This window comes from Alosa sapidissima, chromosome 18, assembly GCF_018492685.1.
Source record: "Alosa sapidissima isolate fAloSap1 chromosome 18, fAloSap1.pri, whole genome shotgun sequence".
Taxonomy (NCBI): Eukaryota; Metazoa; Chordata; class Actinopteri; order Clupeiformes; family Clupeidae; genus Alosa; species Alosa sapidissima.
Window position 1 is genome coordinate 10,849,854 of NC_055974.1, and position 24,716 is coordinate 10,874,569.

The 24,716-nt window shown below is 43.2% G+C and overlaps 3 protein-coding genes across 6 annotated transcripts; 1 reads left to right on the plus strand and 2 right to left on the minus strand.

Moving 5' to 3' along the window:
* Positions 1-149: 149 nt before the first annotated feature.
* On the minus strand, positions 150-6,496 carry LOC121690448 (Y-box-binding protein 2-A-like). 2 transcript variants are annotated; one of them, XM_042071017.1, is made up of 10 exons: positions 6,310-6,496; positions 4,986-5,049; positions 3,829-3,862; positions 3,619-3,708; positions 3,270-3,515; positions 2,977-3,062; positions 2,352-2,541; positions 1,922-2,035; positions 1,416-1,493; positions 150-881 (listed from the first exon to the last, which is right to left on the minus strand). In XM_042071017.1, exons 1-9 carry the CDS (start codon positions 6,398-6,400, stop codon positions 1,455-1,457), a joined length of 954 nt encoding a protein of 317 aa, XP_041926951.1. In that variant the 5' UTR covers positions 6,401-6,496; the 3' UTR covers positions 150-881; positions 1,416-1,454. The 2 variants fall into 2 exon arrangements, with proteins under 2 accessions (XP_041926951.1, XP_041926950.1); XM_042071016.1 differs by having other exon boundaries at positions 150-1,493; positions 6,310-6,495.
* Positions 6,497-7,990: 1,494 nt separating this feature from the next.
* On the plus strand, positions 7,991-12,727 carry LOC121690449 (eukaryotic translation initiation factor 5A-1). The gene is made up of 6 exons (XM_042071019.1): positions 7,991-8,325; positions 9,860-10,034; positions 10,300-10,404; positions 10,673-10,804; positions 11,492-11,564; positions 12,193-12,727. The coding sequence occupies exons 2-5, from the start codon at positions 9,867-9,869 to the stop codon at positions 11,552-11,554; spliced, it is 468 nt and encodes a 155-aa protein (XP_041926953.1). The 5' UTR covers positions 7,991-8,325; positions 9,860-9,866; the 3' UTR covers positions 11,555-11,564; positions 12,193-12,727.
* Positions 12,728-13,334: 607 nt separating this feature from the next.
* LOC121690447 (G protein pathway suppressor 2-like) lies at positions 13,335-24,716 on the minus strand. Of its 3 annotated transcripts, XM_042071012.1 has the most exons (12): positions 24,533-24,716; positions 24,231-24,348; positions 23,945-24,054; positions 23,581-23,693; positions 23,148-23,252; positions 22,902-22,978; positions 22,724-22,803; positions 22,278-22,452; positions 21,979-22,065; positions 21,716-21,792; positions 15,309-15,404; positions 13,335-14,417 (listed from the first exon to the last, which is right to left on the minus strand). In XM_042071012.1, exons 2-12 carry the CDS (start codon positions 24,322-24,324, stop codon positions 14,325-14,327), a joined length of 1,107 nt encoding a protein of 368 aa, XP_041926946.1. In that variant the 5' UTR covers positions 24,325-24,348; positions 24,533-24,716; the 3' UTR covers positions 13,335-14,324. The 3 variants fall into 3 exon arrangements, with proteins under 3 accessions (XP_041926946.1, XP_041926947.1, XP_041926948.1); XM_042071013.1 differs by lacking the exon at positions 15,309-15,404; XM_042071014.1 differs by lacking the exon at positions 23,148-23,252 and having other exon boundaries at positions 24,533-24,715.

The following is a 24,716-nucleotide window of genomic DNA, read 5'->3' on the forward strand; positions in this document are numbered from 1 at the left end:
GCTCGTCAGGCTAGTACAATAAAGCATAGTCAGTGAACCATCAGAGAACACATCGGCTCTACCAACTGTTAATGCAATTCTCATTAAACATCTCTGCTCCTCCATAATATAATATATATAATCTTACAAATAAGACCGCATCCTCTGGGTTGTTGGTTTTGCACAAGTATTTATTATTTACTAGACATTTTAGTAAACTGACAATTGCACATAATCCCCTCCAAAGAAAAGGGCCTAGAAAAATAAGGCATCGGAGGACCGAAAATAAGGAAAGAAAGAGAAAACATAAAACAATCAACCAGCTGGCGTATGATTCCAACAAAGGGACAAGGGCAGAATACATTAGCTTCTCCTAACAGGGGAAAAGGTGACTGCCAACTCAGTGAGCAAATCAGCACCTGAAACACACTCATGTCAATTTTCCACCCCCTTGTTGATGAACTTAAACAGCAAAAACAGGGCTGGTTGTCTTCTCAAAAGCCTGCATACCCCCAAATGATTAGATTAAACGAGTTGGTTAAATGTGTGGGGGCGTTATAATTCACGGGTCATCCGAGCAGGGCTCAACTTGGTGCAGTTTCTATTTTTATTTTAATTTCTTCCTTTTCTTTTTGCTTTCTAAATCACACTTTTACACTCCAAATGAGTCGCCCCCCCCCCCCCTCTGTGTTCTTCCCAGGGCACCAGGAGAGGGAGGGAGCAATGGGGGGGGGGGGGGGGGGGGGGGAACAAGGTTTGGAGAGAACATGAAGATGTGAGCAGGAGGGGAGCATAGCGTGTGCAGTGACAGATGTAGATGTAGGTGTAGGTGTGTGGGTGGGCGTGTAGGGGGTTATGACAGTAAAGGTGAGGTTCAACTCTCAGTTCACGCACCATGGAACCTAAGAGACAAGAGGTAAACAGAGATGTACACAGACAAACACACAAAAAGAGGAAATGTTGGGAGAGGGGAAGGTTTTCACATTAGAGGCCAATAAGAGCAGGATACCCGATAGACTAAAAGTAATTAAATGAAATCTCCCAACCTGCCACAACAAGGGCCAAATTCCAAAAATCAGGGGACCTCACAGCGTTTGGACATTCAATTTGGCAAGCAAATTACACACCTGCAATCACAGGTGAGTCTTAAAACGGACGCTGTGATTTAGTCAAATTGAATCTCACTTGCAACACTCATTTGAATTTTTGAACCGCTGGAAATTGTCGAGGCACCATTATACAACGCTCACGTGTGCCGAGCGATACTCTACTCTTACCATATCACAAGTGGCCAAATCACTCAAAGCTGGCCACAGTATAACTCCTTAATTTGGCGCACAGGCACTTGCAGCTGCTAAAGAACAGAAAGGGTGCAAAAACAGTGCTCCACCCTTCGGCCCTCAAATAGTTACGCCGTTTGAACACCAGGGCCCCACCTCTTTCCGGGGTCACGTGATGCGGTCCACTCACGAGCGTCACTCCGAGGGTGCAGCAGCAACTGTGGTGGCAGGTGTCTGTGGAGAAGCATCAGTCATGAGTGACCATTACTGCACAGTGTTGGCGGGCTACTAGGTTATGTAGTGGCAAGTCCTTCACATCTAAAACTAGTCCCAATAGTTAATACTGGACAGTCAGACATGATGGTGCTTTGAATTTTGTAGGAAACAAGTGCGGGGGAGACAGGGTTTGCATCCTAAGCTAGAAAACCTACATCCCAATCCTAGATCAAGCAAAATTATAACATTTTGTTGGGAATGTTATTTTACTTATTGTGTGCCAAAGGTCCTGCTTACAACTTAACAAATTATTGCCACAACAATTACATGCAAATAAATGCTCTTGAGCACACAAAACTATGTGAAGATGTGACCAAAAGTGTAATAGATTATAAATCGAGCTTCACTGGTCTCATGGAGGCCAAGTAAGACAGATGCCACCTCACCTCTCCTGATTTGGGGGAGGTCTTTGACGAGGTTTTGGGGGAGGTCTTGACCTCAGGTGCCTTGAACGCTGGAACAGGCGACCCTGGCTCTTCCTTGGGCTTATCAGAGTCATCCTGCATGGAGGCAAAACAGTCATCAGGTTCACCATTTTCCATAATGATCCAATATAGTTTACCTTTATGTGTACAACATGAGTTTGTAAGTGAATATTGCAATTTTGCCAAAGTAATCTCATGGGGGGTGGGGGTTTGGATTACAACAGCTAGTTCAGATGTCAGAGGGAAATTCTCAGTGATACGGTGTCCATACGGACTGAGAATCACACTATGAACACACATCTAGACCACAATCAGCAGAGGAGACTGGCATTCTTAGCGCTTCCTATTTTAATATTCAATTAAAAATAAATAACAAATTTTCAGAGCCTACTTTGGAAGTGGTGGATTCTGAATTCCTTTGTCTGCGGCGGCTGAACTGTTTGCGGGGTCTCTGGCCTTGAACCTGTCCTTGCTCCCCATTGGCTTGAGGCTCTTTTGGGGTCTCCTTCGGGGCCTCCGATTGGCCGTCCGCTGGGGCCTGGGGCTGCTGCTCACCCTGGGGTGGGCGAGGCCGGAATGGTCTAGAGAGGAAAGGTTAAGAATCATGAAGCAAGCTAATGCATTTATACATTCGTGTGTGTGTAGTGTAATATATATATATATATATATATATATATATATATATATATATATATATATATAAGCCACCATTATGATTCAAATCACACTACATATCAAAAACAGCCTTACCGAAACCTTCTGGTAGACAAGTAGCACAAATGAATAGGAGCACAAGAATGTGTTCCATGGAGGAACTTCTACTCTATACCCATTAATTGTTACGCTAGAGTACATGCCAGGCTTATAAAACTACTCTACAAGCCACTGTAAATAATCTTAACCAGAGGCAGAATGGAGATCAGTAGTGGTCCATAGAGCAGGCCTTCCCATCTTTATCTGCAGTCTTGGTATTCTGTCCAGTCTGAATACTGAATCACGACCACTTGTGTACAAACCTGCGGTATGGTGGCCTGAACCGTCGAGGTCGCGGCCTCGGCTCTCCACCCTCCACTGTCCCATTCTTCTGCTCCACTCCATCTCCCTGCCAGAGAAATCACCACTTCAGAACAGGACGAGGCACACCACAACAGCATCATTTCAATACACAGTTTCACAATGGCTCAATTTTTGGGGTCTATTTTAGGTTGCAACATTAGATAAAATTACAGATATAAGAACTTTAAAGATAAAATTACATACAGGAAAATTTTAACATTTAAATCTTTCCTCAAAAAAATGAATTCCTCACTTCTGCCGTCTGGCTGACCGTACGCCTGCGAGGTCGCCTGCGTCGAGGGACACCCTGAGGTGCCCCGTTGTCAGTGGTCCCCTCACCCTCGGACGCGGGACCGGCAGAGCTCTCTCCAGACTTGTCTCCGCCGGGGCGTGTTCCGCGGGGGTAGAAGCGCCTACGGAAGCGGCGTTTGTTTGGGGCATAGCGACTGCCTTTGACTGGTACTCCCCCAGGGCCAGTCACGTTAGCTGCCTCGGAGCCCTGGGTTAAAGGACAGGAGCACAAATGTTACAGCTGAAGAGGAAACTTTGGTTTGTGCTAGGCAGATGAGCCTGAAGAGACAAAATGTAGGGGAGGACATTACTTTGGCTGCCTCAACAACGTCAAACTCCACAATCTCGCCGTCTCCCACACTACGTAGGAATTTCCTTGGGTTGTTTTTCTTGATCGCCGTCTGAAAAAAAAAAAAAAAAAGGGACATGCACACATTTTAATGATTCATGCCATGACCACTGACAAAAACAAAACAAAACAATCAAATGTACAAAAATGGCCGTAATTCTGTTAGTTTTACCTGATGGACAAATACATCTTCTTTGGTGTCATTTCTGAAAAAGGAGGACATTCAAAGCCATGTGTGACTGGTTTTGCAAGGAAAAAGCAAAGGGGCACGCAAGTATCTGAGAGTATGCCTGAGCAAGCAGCTGAACAAAATTGACATTTAGCCATTAGATGATTTCAGGAAATGCTACAAATCTGTTGCTCACAGAGGCGGACAGAGTACACAGCTTTGTTACTTGAGTAAAAGTACAGATACCCTTTGCTAAATTTTACTCAAGTACAAGTAAAAGTACAACAGTCATTTGTCTACTTAAGTAAAAGTACTGAAGTACTTGTTTTTAAAAGTACTTGAGTATCAAGAGTAGGCCACATTTTCTAAATATTGCATTACTACTGCCACAGTGCTTACATTTATGTACAGAAACGTCCTACATGGAGTTATGAAAGTAATTTTCATATTTTTACCATGTTGCCTTGTATTTCTAATACAAGTATTTAAAAAACGTATTTCAAATACAAAATACCATTTTGTAATTAAAACACTTGAAGCGAAAATTATCATTAACTTGTTCAGAAAATTGAAATAGTCTGGCGAGGTGGGGCCATAGGTTGGCACATTCCCGGGATGGACCTGCTGAGTCTTCATCCATTGTTTCGTCCATAGTTTCGTCTCTTATCTAAATCTGACCATGGAGTTGACTTTGGCGGAAAGATGAAGGTGATTGCTGATTGGCTGTCCCAATCAGTGGCGCCTGCACAATCCAATCACGTTTGAGAGGGAAACAACAAATTGAGGGTTTCCGAGATTTTTTTTTTTTTTTTTAGAAGTAGTAATGGGTACTCACGGTTATGGATAGAAATGTAGTGGAGTAAAGAGTACAATATTTGCCTCTCAAATGTACTTGAGTAAAGTCATGAGTACTCCCCAAAAATGATATCCGAGTAAAGTACAGATCCCTCAAAATTGTACTCAAGTACTGTACGCAAGTAAATGTACTCCGTTACTGTCCGGCTCTGGTTGCTCAACTGACACACTTTTCGCCAAGCGGGTTTGTTAATGTTAAGTGCACAGAGGTTCTAACAAAGTACATAGAGAGTGTTGAAGGTAGTGGCAGAACAGACAGTAGAAGAACAATTTCGACAACCTCGCACTTGCAGCCTTCACTTTACCTGTTGATGAAGCCATATCCATTGCGTACGTTGAACCACTTAACTGTGCCTTGCACGAGTGTGGCTGAAAGACAGACGAAGGAAAAGTAAAGCTCGTATAAGGTTCATCAGATGAGCAACGGGCTGTAGCTTATCAATGCGACTTTTATTGAATGCATTACAACGACACGGAGTTATTTGAACAACGACAGGCCCATACGTAAATAATTAACCATACACTTTGAGACTGCCCCTCTAACCTAGGTCATGTAGGACACATTTGTACACCAGCGTTGTTGGATTAAAATGCCTAAACTAGGTAGTGTAGAAACGGTCATTGGTCAACGTAACATTTGACCACATACACACAGCAAGAAAGATTTTTTACTCCTAAAAAACCAAACAAAACAAAAACAAAAACAAAAAAACAAAAAACATAAATACAAAACGATTTCTGAACACCAGGTCATATGAGAAGGGATATTACGCATCAGGCCAAATGACAAATAAGACATTTCGATTAAGTTAGCACACATTTCGATTAAGTTAGGACTTTGATTATTGCGCTACGTCCTGACTAAATAACCTTCACCTGTAGGACTCTTCAAAGCCCTCCCACTTCGAACACATGATGAGCAAACAGGAAACTGATGCTATATGTAGGGCATACTAGACATGTGGACCTATTGCTTTTAATACACGATTACTTCCAATACCACGAAATGTGTCATTTCAGTAAGGCAACCAAATAAACCTACATGTGGCTCATGTGCACACGGTTAAGTGTCACATTAACATTTTCTGAACATCAGTCAGATATGAACATAAAAGTAATGCCCCATACAAAGCAACATGTTGAACCGCCGCAGTCCTGCTTCAAAAAGCCCATGTTTGATCAATCTGATTAGCCCCATCTGATTAGCCAAAGTGGAAATGAACCCGAACAATTCTTCCTAATTAGTCCTCTGCTGTTGCACTTCAAATCGAGCATGGAACAAGTTAAATTACGGTTTTGACGTTTGTCCTCCTAAGCGGTTCTTTAAACAAAGTATTTACTCATTAAAATGTCAACGCTAACTCCCACATGCAATCCGATAGCCATTTTGAATTTAAAAAATAAGCCACGGATTGAGGAATAATGCTTTTATGAACTATAAGACAATTTAATCTAAATATTTACTGAGTCATAGGCCTACTCTAGGCCACTCTTGTGCTGTCCAGGTTCCAATTTTATCCAAGTCATCCTTCAGAACATACATGAATGGCTACATACCCACGTACTCTTTCACACTTTTCAATAGTCTTAATATCAATCACAGCTTAAGTCGGTAGGCTATTCCCCTACCTATCACTTTTCTCTCAGGTTGTGGCTCTTCCTCCACCTCCACCGCCACCGGTGCCGGCGGTAGGGCGCCTTGCGCTTCTGCGTCGGTCATTTTCTCTAAGGGTTTGACTCTTTCAAGATGCCTCCCCCTGCCTACAACTCTTCCAACTTCACCCTGGCCGGCCGCCACCTCAAACTTTTTATCTCAATTCACCCACGGGAATGACTACACCAGACTCATTCTCATTGGCTTCGGAGTGACCAATCCGATAGTCCCATTGGTTCAACAGGTGCATGCCAGTCTCGCGCGAAAAATGAGTGGAAGCGGTACGGAATAACGGCGATCAACTTGTTTCCATTGAAAATAGCCTACTGTCTGCGACTCAGCTTCACTTTCTCGAAGGTTTGTTGATATTTGAGCACAACAGCCAATCAAATTACACCGCTACCTTCGGTGCTGCTGAAGCACCATGTGGATTGGCTGCATTGTTCATGGCTCGGCCCGTGCCATTATCTTTTTTTATTTAAAGAGCCTTAGCTCCTGAAGGTTTGTGTATCCTATGTAAGGAGAAAGTGAGTGTATCTGACAAAAGTGTATGGGATCAGAATAGCGAAATGTAGGCTACTTTTAAAGCAGTTTTATAGAAGGCAATGACTGGACGCTTGTAATCTTCATTGGAAACCATAGATCTCATCAATGTAATTAAAATGATTGAATTGGATATTTTTATTGAATTTAAATAAAGCTACAAAAAGTCCAACATCTTTAACGGAGCCTACGTTAAGGAGTCAACGTTTTTGTCTCATGCACTTCGTATGACCGCACCTGTCACTCAGTTGGCGATATTTCGGCTCGTGCAGCCATCAGTGATAAATTAGACGCACACCGCTGGTCCGTTGCCAAATCAGTCAGCACCAACAACCTCACCATGTACTGGACCCTGCACAGTGGGGTGAAGAAGGCCATCCCCTCTGTCTCGGGCCCCCGATATGCCTCCCAGCCTCGCCCTAGCCCTCCACTCATAGGTCACCGGATTCAAGTTTCATGCGTCTAAATTTAACAGACCGTCCCACAAACTGAGTTCTTCGGGGCCAACCACCAGGCCACACCATGCCCATATTCATAATGTAACCTAGAAAAAAAGAAGAATGAACAATATGTATGTCTTTACATCATTTTATAAACAAATCTATTTAGACTTTTTTTTGACAAATAGGCAACATGCCGCAGCACAATTATTTACTTCCATTCAATATCACAGTGAGAATTCTGACCTAATATCATTGCGTAATTTACGCGGAGGTTTCGAGAATTCGGCTCAACCACGTGCGTAAAAAGACGTGAGTATTGACTGATTGACTGAGAGGTTCTTCGGTCAAGCAATCAAGTAGACCTATGGCTTGAAATGTGATTGGTCTGAGAAACCTAAACCAAATAGGCTTATACATTCGTATTAGTTTTACGTCTCGACCAGCAATCGCTTTCAGACATAGCACAATTGTTATGAAATCATTCTGTCTAGCATGAGGCACTGAAGCTTGGCGCGCTCCCGACGGTCGGAGCTGCGCCCTACGCGCGCCAGTAGTCTCCATTGAATAGTTGAGAGTGAATGCGCTTGCGCAGTGAGGAGAAAACGGTCGAGGCTCATGTGATGGGCATTTGGATGACTGGGTGCGGGTGTGAGTGAGTGAGTGAGTAAGTAAAGTGAGAGAGCGTGAGCGAGGTTTTTTTGCGAGTTTCGGCTTTGCACTGTAGGCTGTAGTGGCTGTGCCTGCGCGTGTATCCTCGTCAGTGGCTTGAAGGTGCATTCAAAGGGGGGGAACGACGGGGTAAACGTACCGAGTGGAATGAAAGAAGCGTAGAGCGAGCTGAATTTAGAGAACGGCCACGACAGAGGCACCGCGGCAGCAGACAGCAGACAGACACCAAGTGGACTGAGGGAGAGAGACGCACACATAAAGAAGAAATCGGAGGGGCCAGTTGACAGTTGTCGGGTAGCCCTTTTAGAGTCTACAGAAGGAAAGACCGTGGACAGGGTAAGTGACTCATAAGACCTCTGAAATACCGGGCGTGATCACGCGTAAGGATAGCCCCCTTCTGCCCCATGCTAGCACTAATCTATAATTTTATGTAGTCACACTGGACGCACTATTGCAAAACTTAGTCGATATAAATAAACCAATTTCAGAAGGATGTAAATTGGGTTTCTAGTCTGGCCATGCCATAGCCTCTGACTTCTTTTTCGGCGTGGTCAGGGAACTCGATTCTTAGGCCACTTATATTCGATTACCTTATATCTTATCTTATATCAGAAAGTCATATGCATAAGATAGTTCACGTTGTAAGAAGATCAAACATGATTTATTAAAAGATAAATTAACTTAAGATGTAACTCATGGCACCAGGGTCTAGGCACGCAGTGGGCTGCCTTGCGCACCGGGGTAGTGCATTACAGGCGACATCGTAGTCGACTTCGCCTCTGAATTGTCAAATTAATAGACACTGTAGACTATTTCTAAACTTAATTAACGCCATCTGACGTATATGCGCCATGCTTTCACATTGACAAAACTACATCTGTCGCACCTGCATAGTAATGGTAGCTCCCATGTCAGTGGGCCTCAGCGCTTGTGGAGTGCGCATGTTATCAGTGCTGCCGTCACTGGCGGCCTGTATGCACGCAGCAGGCCGTATGTGCTAACCGGGGGCTTGGTGTGGCCGAACGGATTTGTGCAGAAATTAAACGTTTTGGCCGCCTATTAAAAAACAGTCATTAGCTAATAATTGCAACCGCAATAATTTGCAACTGTGCTCTGTAACAACTGATGTTCGTGTTTATGTGCAAGCCTGTTCCAATGGCGGCGTGTGTTTGCGTGTCAAGTACGGCGGATTAGCCCCTCTTGGTGTGAATCGGAGTCTGTCGCTCTTGATGTGTTTTTTACTAGTTATCTTAGAACGCATATAACGTGATCTAGGTCTTTTGCGGTTCTTCATTTGCGACGATCATTTGTTCTGTTAAATACGTGCAAGACTTGTTTTGTGTCTTAATTCATGGGACGATCAGTTTATTTGTTCCGATCTATTTTAAACTCAAGTCATGGTTCCCCATGCGCGTGTGGAGCCAGCAGCATGACTCGACGTTTGGCCACTACACAGACCTTTAAACCCACGGAGACCAAATGTTATTATTTTGAATATCATTGAGATCTGTATTCTGCATCTTTGTTGCTTCAGTATCGTCCGAAGTTGCGTTTTAAGGTGCATTACAGATATTTGACGCTGGCAACGTGTCTAGTCCTGTTAACAGGGGCCATATATCTGTTGCCTTATTTAGCACTAGTGGACGTCAGAAGACCAGCAGACTGCTTAGAATGAATGAAGTCCCATGGAGCTGTCTCTAATAATAATACAAAACAGCATCTAACATCACCTACTGCCTGACTGATACAGAATGCCCCTACATTAACACTAAAATAAAGTTCAAGTGACACGTTCTACCCTGATTCCTTGCTTATGCTGCTTGTAAGAGATTTGATAACACTTTGCCCCCTCTTGTCCCCCATGTTACAGAATCAACATGGCAGATGCTGATTTGGATTTTACAACAGGCGATGCTGGGGCCTCTGCCACCTTCCCCATGCAATGTTCGGCCCTACGCAAAAATGGCTTTGTGGTGCTGAAGGGGAGACCCTGCAAAATTGTGGAGATGTCCACCTCCAAGACAGGCAAACATGGCCACGCCAAGGTACCCCCTCCTCCATAGTGTGATTGTGTAATGGTTGTTTATTTGGTGTTGTGCGGCTGGATAAGAATGGCAGAAGTGTCTGGAACGTAAACAGTGAGCCATGCATGTGCGTGAATGGGTCTCGCGGAACCACATTCATGTCAATACAATGCAACACAAAGGGTGGAAACAATGAGAAGAAAGGCTGAGATGGGCAGAAACATCCATTGGGCCTGAACTACTGGTGTGAGTGGGTCACGTGATTGTTGTTGATTTATGTCCACAGGTCCACATGGTGGGTATCGACATCTTCAGTGGGAAGAAGTATGAAGATATCTGTCCTTCCACGCACAACATGGACGTCCCAAACATCAAGCGAATGGACTACCAGGTTTGCAGCATCGCAGCCATACCGTTTTACACTTTAGACCACTAGATTCATTATGGCCAGTATCCCCTGATCAGCACATTTCTATGTGTTCCAAGTGCATGTTTAATACAATTTCTGAAAAATCGTAACTGAAATAGTTTGAGATAAGCTCCTTTTTTCTTTCTATCAACTATTAGAAACAAAACTGAGAGAAATGAGGGTAGACCACTCACTTTGGTACCTGTTTTCTCCTCTCCCCCCTCTTCTGCCCCTTGAATGCCCGTACCAGTTGATTGGCATCCAGGATGGGTACCTGTCTCTGCTCCAGGACAGCGGAGATGTGCGGGAAGACCTGAAGATGCCCGAGGGAGACCTGGGAAAGGAGATTGAGAACAAGTTTGATGCTGGAGAGGAAATTCTGGTTAGGCTTTTAAAAAACATGTGTTTTTGTTTTGTATTGTGGTATTAAGTTGCTATCAATTCAATCAGACTAAAATATTCACACATTTCTGAACATCTGATATCAGTTAAAGTAACACAATGTAAGAATTCCCCTTAACAGACATACTGGGTACACATTTAGTACTAAGGGGTACCCATTTAATCAGAGAACAATAAAAAGGGTTATACACATACCCAAGACAACATTCGATACAGTGTGATATTAGATGTTCGGAGCGTGCACTACCACTGTCAGAGACTCCATTCTCCACATTTTAAGCATCAACATGAGTTTGGAGACGATCTTTTTAAAGTAAAAGAACTACACTGTGTTGCTTTAAAGCTGTTACTTCTGGAGGATGGGAGAGCCTTGACTTTGCCAAATATACTATAGATTGTGTTTTGTCGTATGTATGTCAAAGAAATAAAAAACTAAAACAAATAAAAACTAATGAGCAAAGCTTGCCATATGCCTAATATAGCCTATAGTTTGAGCTTGAGTGACCTATTATGGTTGTAATAGCAAGTTGCAACGAATGTTTGCGCTTACCCACTTCATGTCAAAAAAGTTCTATTTGAAGTAGCATATTTTCGAGAATCCACTGAATCCAATTAACCCTCTGGAAAAGTGCAGAGATGTGAAGATGTGTGTTTGTGTGTCTTTTAGATCACAGTCCTGTCTGCCATGAATGAGGAGTCTGCAGTAGCCATCAAGGCCATGGCCAAATAACCAGCTACAGGTAACGGCAAATACTTTGTTAATCAGACACCAGTATGAATGCTCGCATCTGTCCAACAGTTTTCAGTCTGTGAAGTGTGTGTGTGTTGTGTGTGTGTACCTGTGTGTGGAGTTGGCCATGGGATCGGTGAGAATTAGAGAAGCTGTTTTAAGTTGCTATTGTTTCTGTATGTGTAAGTTGCTATTGTTTCTGTATGTTCTATTTCATGTTATGCATGTTTACTGCAAGGGAATTCAGAAAGCAACACAACATTTATATTGTAGAGTTTATTGCAAATGTTATGTGCAAAAAAGTTGTGCCTTTTTTGCATCCATTTTGTGAGAAGCAGCTGTTATCTGATGTTAATGGTGTTTACTGGCTATTCGTGTTCAGTATAAACCAGTAGCATTGGAATAGCATGAGGTAACATGCTCTACTCCAGGTATTGTAATAGTGCCAGGGATCACTGCTAACTAGTCATGTAATTCACTTATCTTCTATATTTCGGCTCATCTTCTATCATCTGTTTCCTTCTCTCTTTCTGTTTCATGCTTTATATCCCTCCATTTTTCTTCTCTACTCCTTTCTTCATCCTGCACCCCACCCCTCCACCTGCCTCCTCCTCCGCGTGTTCTGCCCGACGCCTCAGGGCCTTGAGGAGATGCACTGGACCCGGAAAAAACAGAGAGAAAAAGACCTCAGCAATGCTCTTCTCCCACTTTTTACCTCTTTCTTTCTTTCTTTCTTTTTTTCTTGCCTCTTTCCTCTTTTTCTTTTGTTCTTTGCAGCCTCTTTCCCTTTCACGTTCTATGATAGCCCTTTTAAAAAAAAAAAAATGGGTTTGATAATTGGAAACTGCTAAATAATATATAAAAATATTCACAAGATAGTTACTTATAGAACCCAGTGAATGTTAGAAAATGGCAAAACACACACATGTACATCTTCATGGAGAACGAAGAGAGTTGTGTGTGTGTGTGGGGGGGAGGGGGAGGGGGGGGGGGTGTTTCTCTGTTCTGTACAGTCCAACCTGCTGTGTGTAGATGCTATCTTGGCAAACACGGGAGAAGTCAAGGTACAGGCTGGCGGGGTAGGCGACATGGGTAACCACGGAATGTTTTTTTTTAGTAAAGGCAACAAAGAATCACAAGTATGTATTCTATAAACACTTCATTCTGTTCTGATCTTTTTGTCTGGTTTGATAATTTCTTGTTCCTCTTGGAGATGTACATACCACGACTGTTTGACTCCGCCACCATGACTACAAGCCTTCTTAGGGTTGTTTTGTCTGATGTTAAGGTATACGCAAACGCAACTGTTCACATGACAGGGGTGAGGGTAGAAGGTTGACTAGTCTTTAACCTGCATGGGGAGACCATGTACTTGAGGACGGCATCTCACCTTTTTGATCAGGAACAAAGTCCTCAAGTGCAGTGCAGTTATCTTAAGCTGTCCTTGATACACCGGAGACCCTTAGACAGGCGCTGCCGACCTGACACAGCAGGCTCACACCAAGATAGCATAGCACCATGTGCCACTGACTTAAGAGACATGCCACGGCCCTTCTGTTTTAGCTGAAGCCAAAAGAAAACATAGATGTTACATTATGAATAAACACATGAAATACAATTGGTATTTAAATAGGTATATGTACTACATGTTATATTCCCCCATATTGTCACACATTATTTATTTAGTTCATTTACTACCTTCGGAGACTGTCTAAAGGTAAACTAACACACCACATGGCAAAGATGAGCTGTTGGTGTTGAAGGAAAAAAAGAACAGATGTTTGATTTCAAAAATTGATTTTTATTTGTTGTAGTGTAAAAGGTCACAGCGTGTTTGACATTGGGAACTACAACATATTTTTGGTTTAACATCTTGAGATATTTTTCTGTTCTGCTGTTGTAACAACTGAAATAAAAAATAAAATGTTGAACAAGACTTAATGCTTCAGCAAAACACAGCACACAGAAACAACCAAATGTGTCACTCACACAGAGCAACATCGCGGTCAAGCTGGCGAGGGCAGAATTGATGGTCAGTGACTTTATCATGTTAATAGCTGCAAGCGATAAAGCTTTGAACAGGTCCCAGAACAATACTTCTCATTTCTCCAGGGTTCACAAGGCAGTGCATGCATGGCTGGTAGATCGGCACATTCTGAGTTAAACTACTAAAATTCTCCTTTACCTAGGGCTTAAAAGTTCTTAGGCACTGTGCCTGAATTCAGGCGTGGGCCAGGCTCTCTATGCATTGCATGCCTCAACAGCTTACTGACATAGCTATGCCACCAGAGATAAAACCAGACACACAAACAGTCCAGGACATTTGCAGCAGGGGATACTACTAAGAGGTAGTAGGAACTGCTCACATTCACCATCAGACAGGGCATAGACTGAAGCTATCTGTCTCTTTAAAACATTTAAAAACTAAAACATGGCAAACTCCCCTCTGACAAGGACTAGCATGGGAGTTAAAAGAAACTAAAAGCAACTAAGCTGTAAAGCTGATATGAACACCAATTACAGTCAAAACTCAATGTCTTAGGTTTTCATCTTTATTCTTTACATTTCAGAGCACAAAGAACTTGTCACTTATTTACTAAAATAGATGCTGCAGACATTGCTGTACATTTTGTAATTTGGTGGTCACCACAACCGCCCCAAGGTATGATAATTTGTCCAGTTGAACCATAATGGGAGAGTCTCTTTGGAGTTAGACCATGACCATGTATCCTCAACAGAAAAAGACTGTTTGGTAGGAAGAGAGGCCTGGTCACTTGCTGTGGTGATAGAATCTCTGGCCAGGCTGGGTGTGAGAGAAGAGAGCATGGCGAGGGGCCGGCTGGGCCGAGGCTGGGAAGGAAGCCTGATGAAACAATAAAGGACTGACATTAATACACGTACAAATAGAACATTATTTCACATACAAATAGAACACTATTACACATACAAACAGAACATTATTACACATTTAACTCTGCGTACATCACAGAAACAGAACTCATCGTTCACAGTGATACATAAGGGGATGGGATGCACGATAATATTGGTATGACACCAGTATCAGAAAGCAGCATCTTAAGAGGTGCATTATCAGCATGTATGAGCATTTCTGCCAGTATGCTTGGACGATAAATTGGCATGAATATATGCCGGTGCGACTTATTAAGGTTTCAGGGGAAGCATATTACAAATCGGTTGAAATATGAGATGAGATTTAAATTTCAGTTGTAAATGTTGATGTAAATGTACCACATTGTACATCTACATGAAGTTCAGAAGATTTCCTTATTTTTAAAGGAGTTAATGTCTACATTTTGGGTAGATGTACAAGAGACTTGGTCTCTTAAAGGGAACAAAACATCTAGATCTCAATGAACATTTGCAGTTCACCAAAATGAGCTCAAAAATATTGAATATCAACACAAATCCACAATCGTGCATCCCTGAAAAACAAACAAACAGCAACAACAAAACAAAAACACCAATGATAGTAAACCATAGGAAAGGATGTATTTGTAAAAATCCTTCACAATTTTACCTGGCTATATAAAACCTCTTACCTCCTTATTGTGTTTGATATTTGCACATTTGCAAATTATAAAAGGCAGGGGGGTGTGGTTGAAAAGGAAATGGAGAGATTCGGTGTTGCACACGAAGAGAGAGAGGAAGAAAGGGGAAAAGAAGGGTGTGGGGGCAGACAGGACCAGGGAGAGGAGGGGTTCGTGGATGGGTGGGTGGGGGGGTCAGGGATCACCTTGGCACTGGGGATCTGGACAGCCATGGAGGGAGTGGGCAGGAGGCCAGCAGCACTGACATGGAGGGCCTGGGGGGGAATGGATCTCAGGGTTCCCTGCAACAACACACAAGGCCTGGGTCGCACATCTACAACAGGGGGAGGGGGGAGCGTTGCACTAGCCAGAGTGGGAACCATCCAGGTTTGGGAAATAGGCCAGGATTAAGGCCAGTATTAACTAAATTCTTCACTCAGAAATTGAATGGTATTGGGGGAATGAGCTGGTCAGTAATGGCAGACATGGCGATGACGTCAAAACCTATTGAATCCAGTCAGCTACAAGTTGAGCAGAGCTAAATTAGAACATGTTACAAACTGAGAATGGAATATTTCTGAGCATACAAACACGAAGGGACACGGTGAGACATTTTTTTTTAGCTCCTATTGGGTTCTCCCATAATGTTTTTGCATTCCCACATAATAAGTTTACGTTCCCTTTTAAAATTTTTGTGAAGGATTGCATAGCAATTGTGAGGGAAATGTATGAGAAGCTCTAAAAATACATTTCCATCTCTAAAAAAATGATTCCCACCATGTTCCTTCGGGGGGCTCCATACATGTGGTCATGGGGAAAAAAATAAATTAAGAAATGAGTCATAAATTATCATAAACAACAGCAACAACAAAAGTATATCACTTTTACCCATTTTATTATTCCTGGTCTATCAGAGATAAAAATCAAATTTAAAACAGAAAAAAGCTCAACCATCCTCATCTTGGATTCCTGTCTGAAGTGTATGGATTACCATATGAGAGGTACATAATCTTGAAAACTCATCAAAACCAATAGACTCAACACCATACCAGGGCTTTTTGTGCATAGAGAATTGAGATGCAACCACCTTGATCAAATTTTGTGCCGTCTCCAGACAAATTTCTAGTACTTGTTTTCACGAAAAACATAATTTCCTACAACAAGCATTGAACTCATTGATTTGACAGTTGTAACTGTAATTGCTTGACAGTTGTAACTGTAATTGCTGCTCCATTCCACTTCAGCAATGCAATGGCCCTGCATCGTAATTCGTGCATTAGGCAAGGCCATCTGAAATTGAAGAGGAGGGCGAATGCGCTTGATTTTCTTCTTTTAACTCTGCAGAACGAGTCCAGTGGCACTCTGATTTTGCATCTCTTGAAACAGGTGTGAATATGATCTCTTTTACAACCAAGCACACCCAGCTCCTTATGTTACATCCTATGGAGCCCCCAATGGGACACAGTGAGAATTTATTGCTATTGAGTTGGGATTTCTTTTTTTTTTTTAGCTCCAATTGAGTTCCCTCGCAATGGTTTTGCGTTCCCGCAAAAGGAGCTCCAAAAACCATGGCTCTATAGCATCCCATAAATGTAGCCTATGTTCTTTTTGGAGACATGTTTCAAATCACACATTATTTTAAACAATGCGTCAAACAAAGCATCGCATTGCATGCACATCACATGACATCTCTGTCTCTGGTCCATGTCTCTGACCATAAGCTCATTGAATGCAGTTTTCATATGATCTCTCCTCCCTCCTCAGAGAAAACAACTATCACAGGTCGTAACATCAGGTCAATTGACCACAGCATGCTTGCTGCCTCTATACAGGCCTCGCCGCTGTCTGACCTGGACGAGCTCTCGTCCGCGGATAACCTGGTCGCTATGTACAATGACACCCTGACCAGCCTTCTTGATAGCTTAGCCCCTGTCAGGACTAGGCTTGTTCCAGCAAACCATACATGCCCCTGGTTCACCCCTGAGCTGAGGCAACTAAAGACCGCTGGCCGCCGTCTTGAACGGCTATACATGAAAACTGGCCTTACAATTCACTCCATGCTCTACACCGAACATATTCAGACATATAGGGATGCACTTAATGCTGCCCGCTCAAACTACTACTCATCACTCATAACCTCCTCCGTGTCCAGGCCAAAAACCCTATTCAGGACTGTGGACATTCCTTCAGGGTCTGAACAGCAGACCTTAGAAGTCATTTTGGTTCTCATTTTCAGAGCACCTAAACACCTTGTGGGAATATACAAAGATTTTTGTAATATTTTTTTCTTTATTCTCCAATCAAAAATCAATCTACGCATAGTTAACGACCTCCTCCTGTCTGCTGACTCTAATTCACTTAACATTCTCATTCTCCTTGACCTTAGTGCTGCTTTCGATACCATCAACCACAATGTTCTAATCTCCCGTCTGTCTGCTATTGGTGTTTCTGGCACAGCCCTCAATTGGTTTCAGTCATACCTCACCAACAGAAAGCAGTTTGTAAAACTTGGTCCACATCAGTCCCCCAAGTCCCCTGTCACTCGTGGTGTCCCCCAGGGTTCTGTACTTGGGCCTCTCCTCTTTCTCATATACATCCATCCTCTTGGCCAGATTATTCGCAGCCACGGTCTCAACTTCCACTGCTACGCAGATGACATCCAACTCTATCTTACCACTCCCTCTCCCTCTGACCCCCCACCACGCTCCCTCACTGAATGCCTCTCTGACTTAAAATTATGGATGCAAAACAATTTTCTCAAGCTCAACACAGACAAAACCGAAATTCTGCTGATTGGCCCTAAAAGCATCCTCACCAAATCTCCCCATCTCACTCTCAACATTGATGGCTCATCTGTCCACTCCACCCCTGTTGTTAAAAACCTTGGCATTCAGCTTGACTCCACCCTTAGCTTTGATCCTCATATCAAATCACTCACTAAGATTGCTTTTTTTCACCTCCGTAACATTGCACGCCTCCGACCCTTCCTCTCTGCTAGTGATGCACAGACTTTGGTTCACTCTTTCACTATGTCCCGTTTAGATTACTGCAACTCACTTTTCCTTGGTCTCGCCACTAAAACCCTTCAAAGACTACAATATATTCAAAACTCTGCAGCCAGGCTCCTCACCCATACCAGACGATCAGCACACATCACCCCCATTCTCCATCAACTCCATTGGCTACCAGTTCCGTCCCGGATCAAATACAAAGTACTACTACTCACCTTCAAAGCCCTCCACAACCTTGCTCCCCCCTACATCTGCGACCTCCTGACCCCTTACACTCCTTCCCGCTCACTCAGATCCTCTGACCAAAACCTCTTGGCTATCCCCCGCTCCAGACTCTCCACCCTGGGTGGCAGGTCCTTCAGTGCCTTGGCCCCCAAACTCTGGAACTCCCTCCCCCAACCCCTTCGTGCTCGTCCTTCTCTTCCTTTCTTCAAAGCACATCTCAAGACCTTTCTGTTTAATGATCACTTCTCCTCCACACCCAACACATAGTTCCATACAGATAGACAAGTTTATGTTGTATTGTTTTGTTTGTTTGTTATTGTGTTTCACTGCCTTTGTCTCTGTTGTATTGTTTGTTTGTTTGTTATTGTGTTTCCCTGCCTTCCTACTATGTAAAGCGACCTTGTGTTTGAGAAAGGCGCTATATAAAATAAACGTATTATTATTATTATTATTATTATAATATCACTGTGAGCTACTATGAGGATTTGATAATCTGCCACGCGCTGCAATCCTACACAACTGGGTGGCAGCAACTAGGCAGGGGAATAGTAATGCGATGCTCCATCTCGCCCATCCTATTCATAGCCGTGTTCGAGATCATCCTGGACTATCCTGAACTATGGCCAGCAGAGGAGTGCGCAACAAGGCAGGCCAACGTTAACCACCTCTGCGGTGTTTTATGGATGATGTCACCACCAGCCTACTGCAGACCACAGCATGCACAGTAAGGCTTCTAAAGAGGGTTGAAGAACTGCTGTCCTGAGCTAGGAGAAAAATAAAGCCGGCCAAGTCACGCAGCCTCTCAATTCGTAAGGGTAACCAAGTGGACTCAATCTACTTTCAAGTGTCAGAAGAGAGAATCCCAGTGCTCGCAGAACAACCAATTAGAAGCCTGGGCAGAGAGTATACAGCGGAGCTCACAGACAGACAAATGGCAGCTGTTGTCAAAGACCAACTGAAAGAGGGCCTGAGGAGGATTGACCAGAGCTACCCTACTGGCAAATACAAAGTCTGGTGTTACCAGGTTACACTCTACCACCGTGCAATGTGGCCATCGAAGATGAGCGAGATAACATCAACAAGTCACAAAATTGGATGCTACAGCCAACAACTACATCAGAAAGTGGCTTGGACTTCCGAGTGCCTCTCAGACGCTGCTTTGTTCGGAGAGAATGCACTACAGCGACCATTAAAGAGCATCTTCCTAGGGTACAGGCTAGGGCTGGGCGATAAAACGATAGCGATATGTATTGCAATAGACATGTAATCGATATCAATAAAAAATATGTTCGATAGAACATTCGATAATTAAAAACAACACACACCTCCCGCCTTACGTTGTCCATAAATAAATAGGCTAAATATATCTTGCATTGTAGCTAGTATGTGCAACTCTTATCAGAGTAGGCGATAGAACAGACCTTGCCCCGTGCACTCTCTCTCTCTCTCTCAACAGGCGCATCCCTCCTCAGCATGCACATCCAAAGATTCACAATCGTGCAAGATGACTGGCTAAATTGCTATTAAATACGGTTAGCATTCAAAACTGTTGCATTCAAATTGACTGCTAAGTTCTAATCATGTCAATCCCGATGCAAATGGGAAAAGTATTTTTCAAGACTCAAACGGGCCTGTCCCAAGGAGATTGTTTACAATATTTCCAGCTTTTCATTCAGACTTATTTATTTGAGTGTTTTTAATGATTGTGTTGCTATTTCTTTTCCCTGTTTGCTTTGATTGATAACTGAGGTGATTAAAATCAGAGGAAGGTTAAGTTTAAAATAAAAGTGTTTAAATTGTTTAAACTTTTTTTCTTCTGGTCCTTATCTGAAATAGATTTTTTTTTAAAAAAAATCAATAATTATCGATATCGACTGATATGAAATACTTATATCGTGATACAGTTTCCAGCCATATCGCCCAGCAAGGTCAGTGGCCAACGTGGAAGGGTATTCTCCCCAGATCAATGGGATGGAGTGATCTGTGGATGATCCCCCAAGCAAGGATGAGCTTTTCATCAGAGCCACATATGACACTCTCCCAAGTCCAGCCAACCCTGGACCGATGGTTTGGCTCAGAAGAGAGCTGTGGCCCGTTTGGAACGGCCCGGACCACACGCTCTATGGAAATCGTCTTGGCACAGGACCGTTTCAGGTGGCGGCATGACTTGATGCAAAGGAAGTTGGCGGAACTCGTCGAGAACATGATTCGTAGCAAACAGCCAAGCCCAACACCAGCAGAAGCAGCTAGTCCGACAGGTGGACAGTTTGCACAGAGATAACCCACTCAGAGTAGAACAACAGTCCTGGTCCCAGGAAGCGACAGGGAAATGAGAGCTGACCTCGACACACAGCTGAAGTTTCCCACGGACATCACCACCACCTCTCTGAGACCAGACATTGTCCTGTGGTCAGTAGCGAAGAAGAGAGTCATGATCATCGAGCTGACAATCGCATTGTCGTCACGGTATGCCGAGCTTGTGGCGGAATGTCAACAGATAGGCTGGAGAGCAACAACTTACCCAGTGGAAGTTGGCGGTCATGGTTTTGTAGGGCTTTCAACCAAGCGCTTCCTGAGAAACGTTGGGTACACAGAGGCCAAAGCCAGGAAAGCCATCAAAGATCTTTCAGAAGAAGCGGAGAAGAGGAGCTTCTGAATCTGGCTACGCAGGAGAGATAAGAGCTGGGGGACCCGAAGAGCAACATAGTGGATCCTGAGCATCAAGATCCAGCTGCAGTGGGCAACAGGAAGGGTCAGGGACATGTACAGAGATGTACTGGGATTAAAGGGGCAAGACATCAGTGAAGGGTGGCTCCCAGCTGAAGACCCTGTAGCTATTATCCAGGCCGGCGGAGGTGCGACAAGCGGAGACTGCAGGCAATCACACCACCTATAAATACCATAAAAAAAATGTTCGCGGGGCAGAGAATCGTTAACAGACACAAGTGAACGGTGCCTGTGGAGGAGAGAATCGGAGCACGACTGAGGATAAGAGTGCGAGAGGAGTCAAATCAAGAGTACAGTCAAGTCTAAAGTCTTTACGTAGCATAGGCCTAACGAGTGCATCCAAGCCGACATTTACACAATTTTAACGTCTTTTTATCTTTTATTAATCTTAATGTTCTCAAAGCATAGGTTGAAAGGATTAGACCATAATTGACCATCAGTTTATCAACACTGTCCCAGATCATCCCAGACTCCACCATCGCCACACAGCTCATCACCACCTCAGTCTAATTTTCACCTAGGAAAAAACTCTGCATACCTTGCTAGGTCATTAAACATGAGACATCGTTTATCATATGATTTGTGTGCACACAATATTTTGAACAAACAGGTTGCCATCATATTTCACTATTTTGGCAAAATGGACTTACCGAGTCAGTAAAGCCAGACTGCTGATTGGCATGTTCCAGCTGTTTTTGAAGGGGGATTCCAGCACTGGGTATGAAGCCTTTATACAAAACACAGAAGAGTTTACATTGTTGTAAACAATGGGAGTTGTTGTGATGTTGCAATTCAAAAGTATTAACTTGAAAAAAATTACCACAGTACAGAACAATTTCCACAGTATTATAGACGCTATCCAATTTAAAACACCCATATATGATTATTACTATGATGATAAGTGGCAGCAGACCTGGTTGAGAAGAAAAGTGACCAGCGTGAACGGCAAAGCCTTGTGGTTGGTGAGGCAGATACTGCATGGCCTGGAACGCTGAGGCCCCTAAGAGGCAGGAGAGGAGGGGAGGAACAAAACATGTTAATTTGCTCCTGGTTAGCTGTTATCTTCTGTACTTGCATAGTCACACTATGGGATAGAACTAAAATAAAGTAAATTGACAATAAATTGACTGTAACACTACTACACTGTTTTTTTTTTTTTTTCCACACAGGCACGAAAGGGGATGTCAGGTTTAATCCTGACGGGGGCCTCACCTCGGATCTGGGAACTGCTGGCAAAGCTAATGGGCACGGAGGAGCTGGCGGCGTAGCTGGAGGGGTGCTGGGCAGTGGTCACCACGTACGGCTCGTGCACCGACTGTCCCGCCGTGAACTGACCATGTTCACTGGAGCCCGTGCTGAAGCCAGCCTGGCCAGGGAAAGGACGACCCTGTACGAGAAGAGCACCAAGTCGACAGATTCAGATGTGTGATGCTGCAGGAGTCTGACATTTGCAAGCTGTTCAATCTTGAGAAGACTTTATATATAAGCCTAACACAGTGGTGTGGACAGACAATGCAAAATTTGTGTTCTACCTTATAGAGATCACTGCATGATTCTTGAAACAGTCAAACTGAATTTACATCTTTACAGTCATTTACATAAATCAAAACATATAATAATTGACATACTAAACTAAACAAAGTCTAAAGCAGACTCACAGGAATGACAGGAGTCTGAAACAGCTGCTTGCTTCGGTCAGCAAGGAGCCCTCCAGACCGACTGTGACCGACAGGACTGCCTGCAAGCGCAGAAAAAGAGATAAGACGATGAATAAGCAGACGCATGCGGTGAAAAAGGGATGATTAAAACAAAAAAAGAGTTCCACTCGTATTTCACCTTGCATGCTGAGCAGATGCTGCCCATGCATCGGTATGCTTGACTGGTAGCTGGCCGAGGTCAATGTTGTAATGTCACTACAGAAGAAAGTGAAAGCTGTGTTAACAGACTGATTTAACTTGACTTGCTAGAGTTCTCCTTTTTATAAACACTGCTAGCAATCTTAAACTGATTAGTGGCATACAGTGTCGCTTGAAATTTTGAGAACCATACTGATATGGTCATTATTTTTATTAAAAAAAATACCATGACATTTGAGAATTTCCGTCAAGAAATTCATTCGTGTAACATCGTGTCATCAGTCGAGAAGTTGAACCTGGGCTGACAAAGGGTCCAGACCTAAAACTGATTCTGCATGGAGGAGTGGGCAAAAATGCACACAGCAGATATGAGACTGATTAGTCTCTATGCTCTCTATTAGTTGCTATAAAATATGTTTGCTTGAAGAAATTGTTATTGTAGCAGGTGCCACAGGCCATTGACAGAAATGGTTCACATATTTGGTGCGATCAACCACTTCTGTTAAATACATAGAAAGAAATTATATCATATAAAGTTATGTTGATCTTATTTTACAAAAATAACAACCATATCTGGAGTTCGCAAACATTAAAGCGACAATTGAACAGGTGATAAATGCAATGAAACAGAAGTAAATGTAACCCGCCAGGCATTGTACCTCTGCTCTTTCCTACGCCTCTTCTCCTCCTCATGCAGGACCTTTTTCAGCTGTAGAAAGAGTTGATGCTTTTCCTCCTGAAGCCCCTGCAACTTTTCCCCCATCTTTTGAACCTAATGGGGACAAGGAGCCAGTAAAGTTAAGATGAGGGGGCAACTGGAATAAGCACCGAGAAACTTAGGAATGGCCAACAGAAATGGTAATTGACAATTTTACAGTCATCAACTTGAAAATATTATGAAGATGCACATCAACAGTTTTGACCCTATTCAATCTGTTGATGTAGGTTCAGATCTCAACCGCCACATAAGCTAGACAAAATATGTAATTATAAATCATATCCGACCAATGACGACCCACCAACCTGTTCTTTTGTTTCCTCCAATGACATTCGCTCCTCCATCTCTTTAGTTCTCTTCCTTTCTTCCTCCTCCTTCATTTTCTGTTCCATCATCTTGTCCACCTCTTCCTCCTCTAAAAATTGCCATATTATTTTGTTAGGGGGTGATGTAGGCTACCTAGTTACCTCGACGTCCTACAGTGGAGTTCAACCCACCACCAACCACTGCCCTAAAAATAACACCAAATGTAATTTAAAAAAAAAAAAAAAAAAAACATGGTACACTGCCAAAGATCCCTAAATGGCATACCTTGTCTCTTTCGTTCCCTTTCCCTCATAATGTGTTTGTGGAGCGCTCTGGCCATCGCATTGGACAGCTTTGGTCTCTCCAATAGAGCGGGCATCGTGACAGGTAGTGGGGGTGCCAGCTAAGAAAAGATGCAGATTATTTGTTATTAGCCTATACTTATTATTTTAAGTATCTACCTTAGGCATACGCGATTTATTTGGCTAAGATTTAACATTACTGCTATTAACGTCCTTACATTAGCCAACTGTCTAGCAGGCTTAGTTAGCTAGAGAATGCAGAGGGTTCAAAAACGGTTCACATACTTTTGTATTCTTCTGAATCTTTCCAAAGGAGAACACGCTTGTGTGTTGTGTGTTTGTGTTTGTCTCTTGGTTATTTCTCGCAACGCTAACGTTATAAGTTATCTTGAGGTAGCCAATACATTAGCCTCCGTGATTGTTTGTACAACTACATACGTTTCCGAGGTCACAGTTCATTAGGTCGTTT

Bases quoted from the DNA above. Each gene is read 5' to 3' on its own strand.
- LOC121690448 (XM_042071017.1), bottom strand. From the start codon at position 6,400: ATGACCGACGCAGAAGCGCAAGGCGCCCTACCGCCGGCACCGGTGGCG. The intron at 3,863-4,985 runs GTAAAGTGAAGG...CTCCTTTTTCAG, and splicing joins GGATATGGCTTCATCAACAG to AAATGACACCAAAGAAGATG. The intron at 3,709-3,828 runs GTAAAACTAACA...TTTTTTTTTCAG, and splicing joins AAGATGTATTTGTCCATCAG to ACGGCGATCAAGAAAAACAA.
- LOC121690447 (XM_042071012.1), bottom strand. From the start codon at position 24,324: ATGCCCGCTCTATTGGAGAGACCAAAGCTGTCCAATGCGATGGCCAGA. The intron at 23,253-23,580 runs GTACAATGCCTG...TCCTCCATGCAG, and splicing joins AGGCGTAGGAAAGAGCAGAG to AATCAGTTTTAGGTCTGGAC. The intron at 14,418-15,308 runs GTGATCCCTGAC...TTGTTTCATCAG, and splicing joins TCCAGATCCCCAGTGCCAAG to GCTTCCTTCCCAGCCTCGGC.
- LOC121690449 (XM_042071019.1), top strand. From the start codon at position 9,867: ATGGCAGATGCTGATTTGGATTTTACAACAGGCGATGCTGGGGCCTCT. The intron at 10,035-10,299 runs GTACCCCCTCCT...TTATGTCCACAG, and splicing joins GCAAACATGGCCACGCCAAG to GTCCACATGGTGGGTATCGA. The intron at 10,805-11,491 runs GTTAGGCTTTTA...TGTGTCTTTTAG, and splicing joins ATGCTGGAGAGGAAATTCTG to ATCACAGTCCTGTCTGCCAT.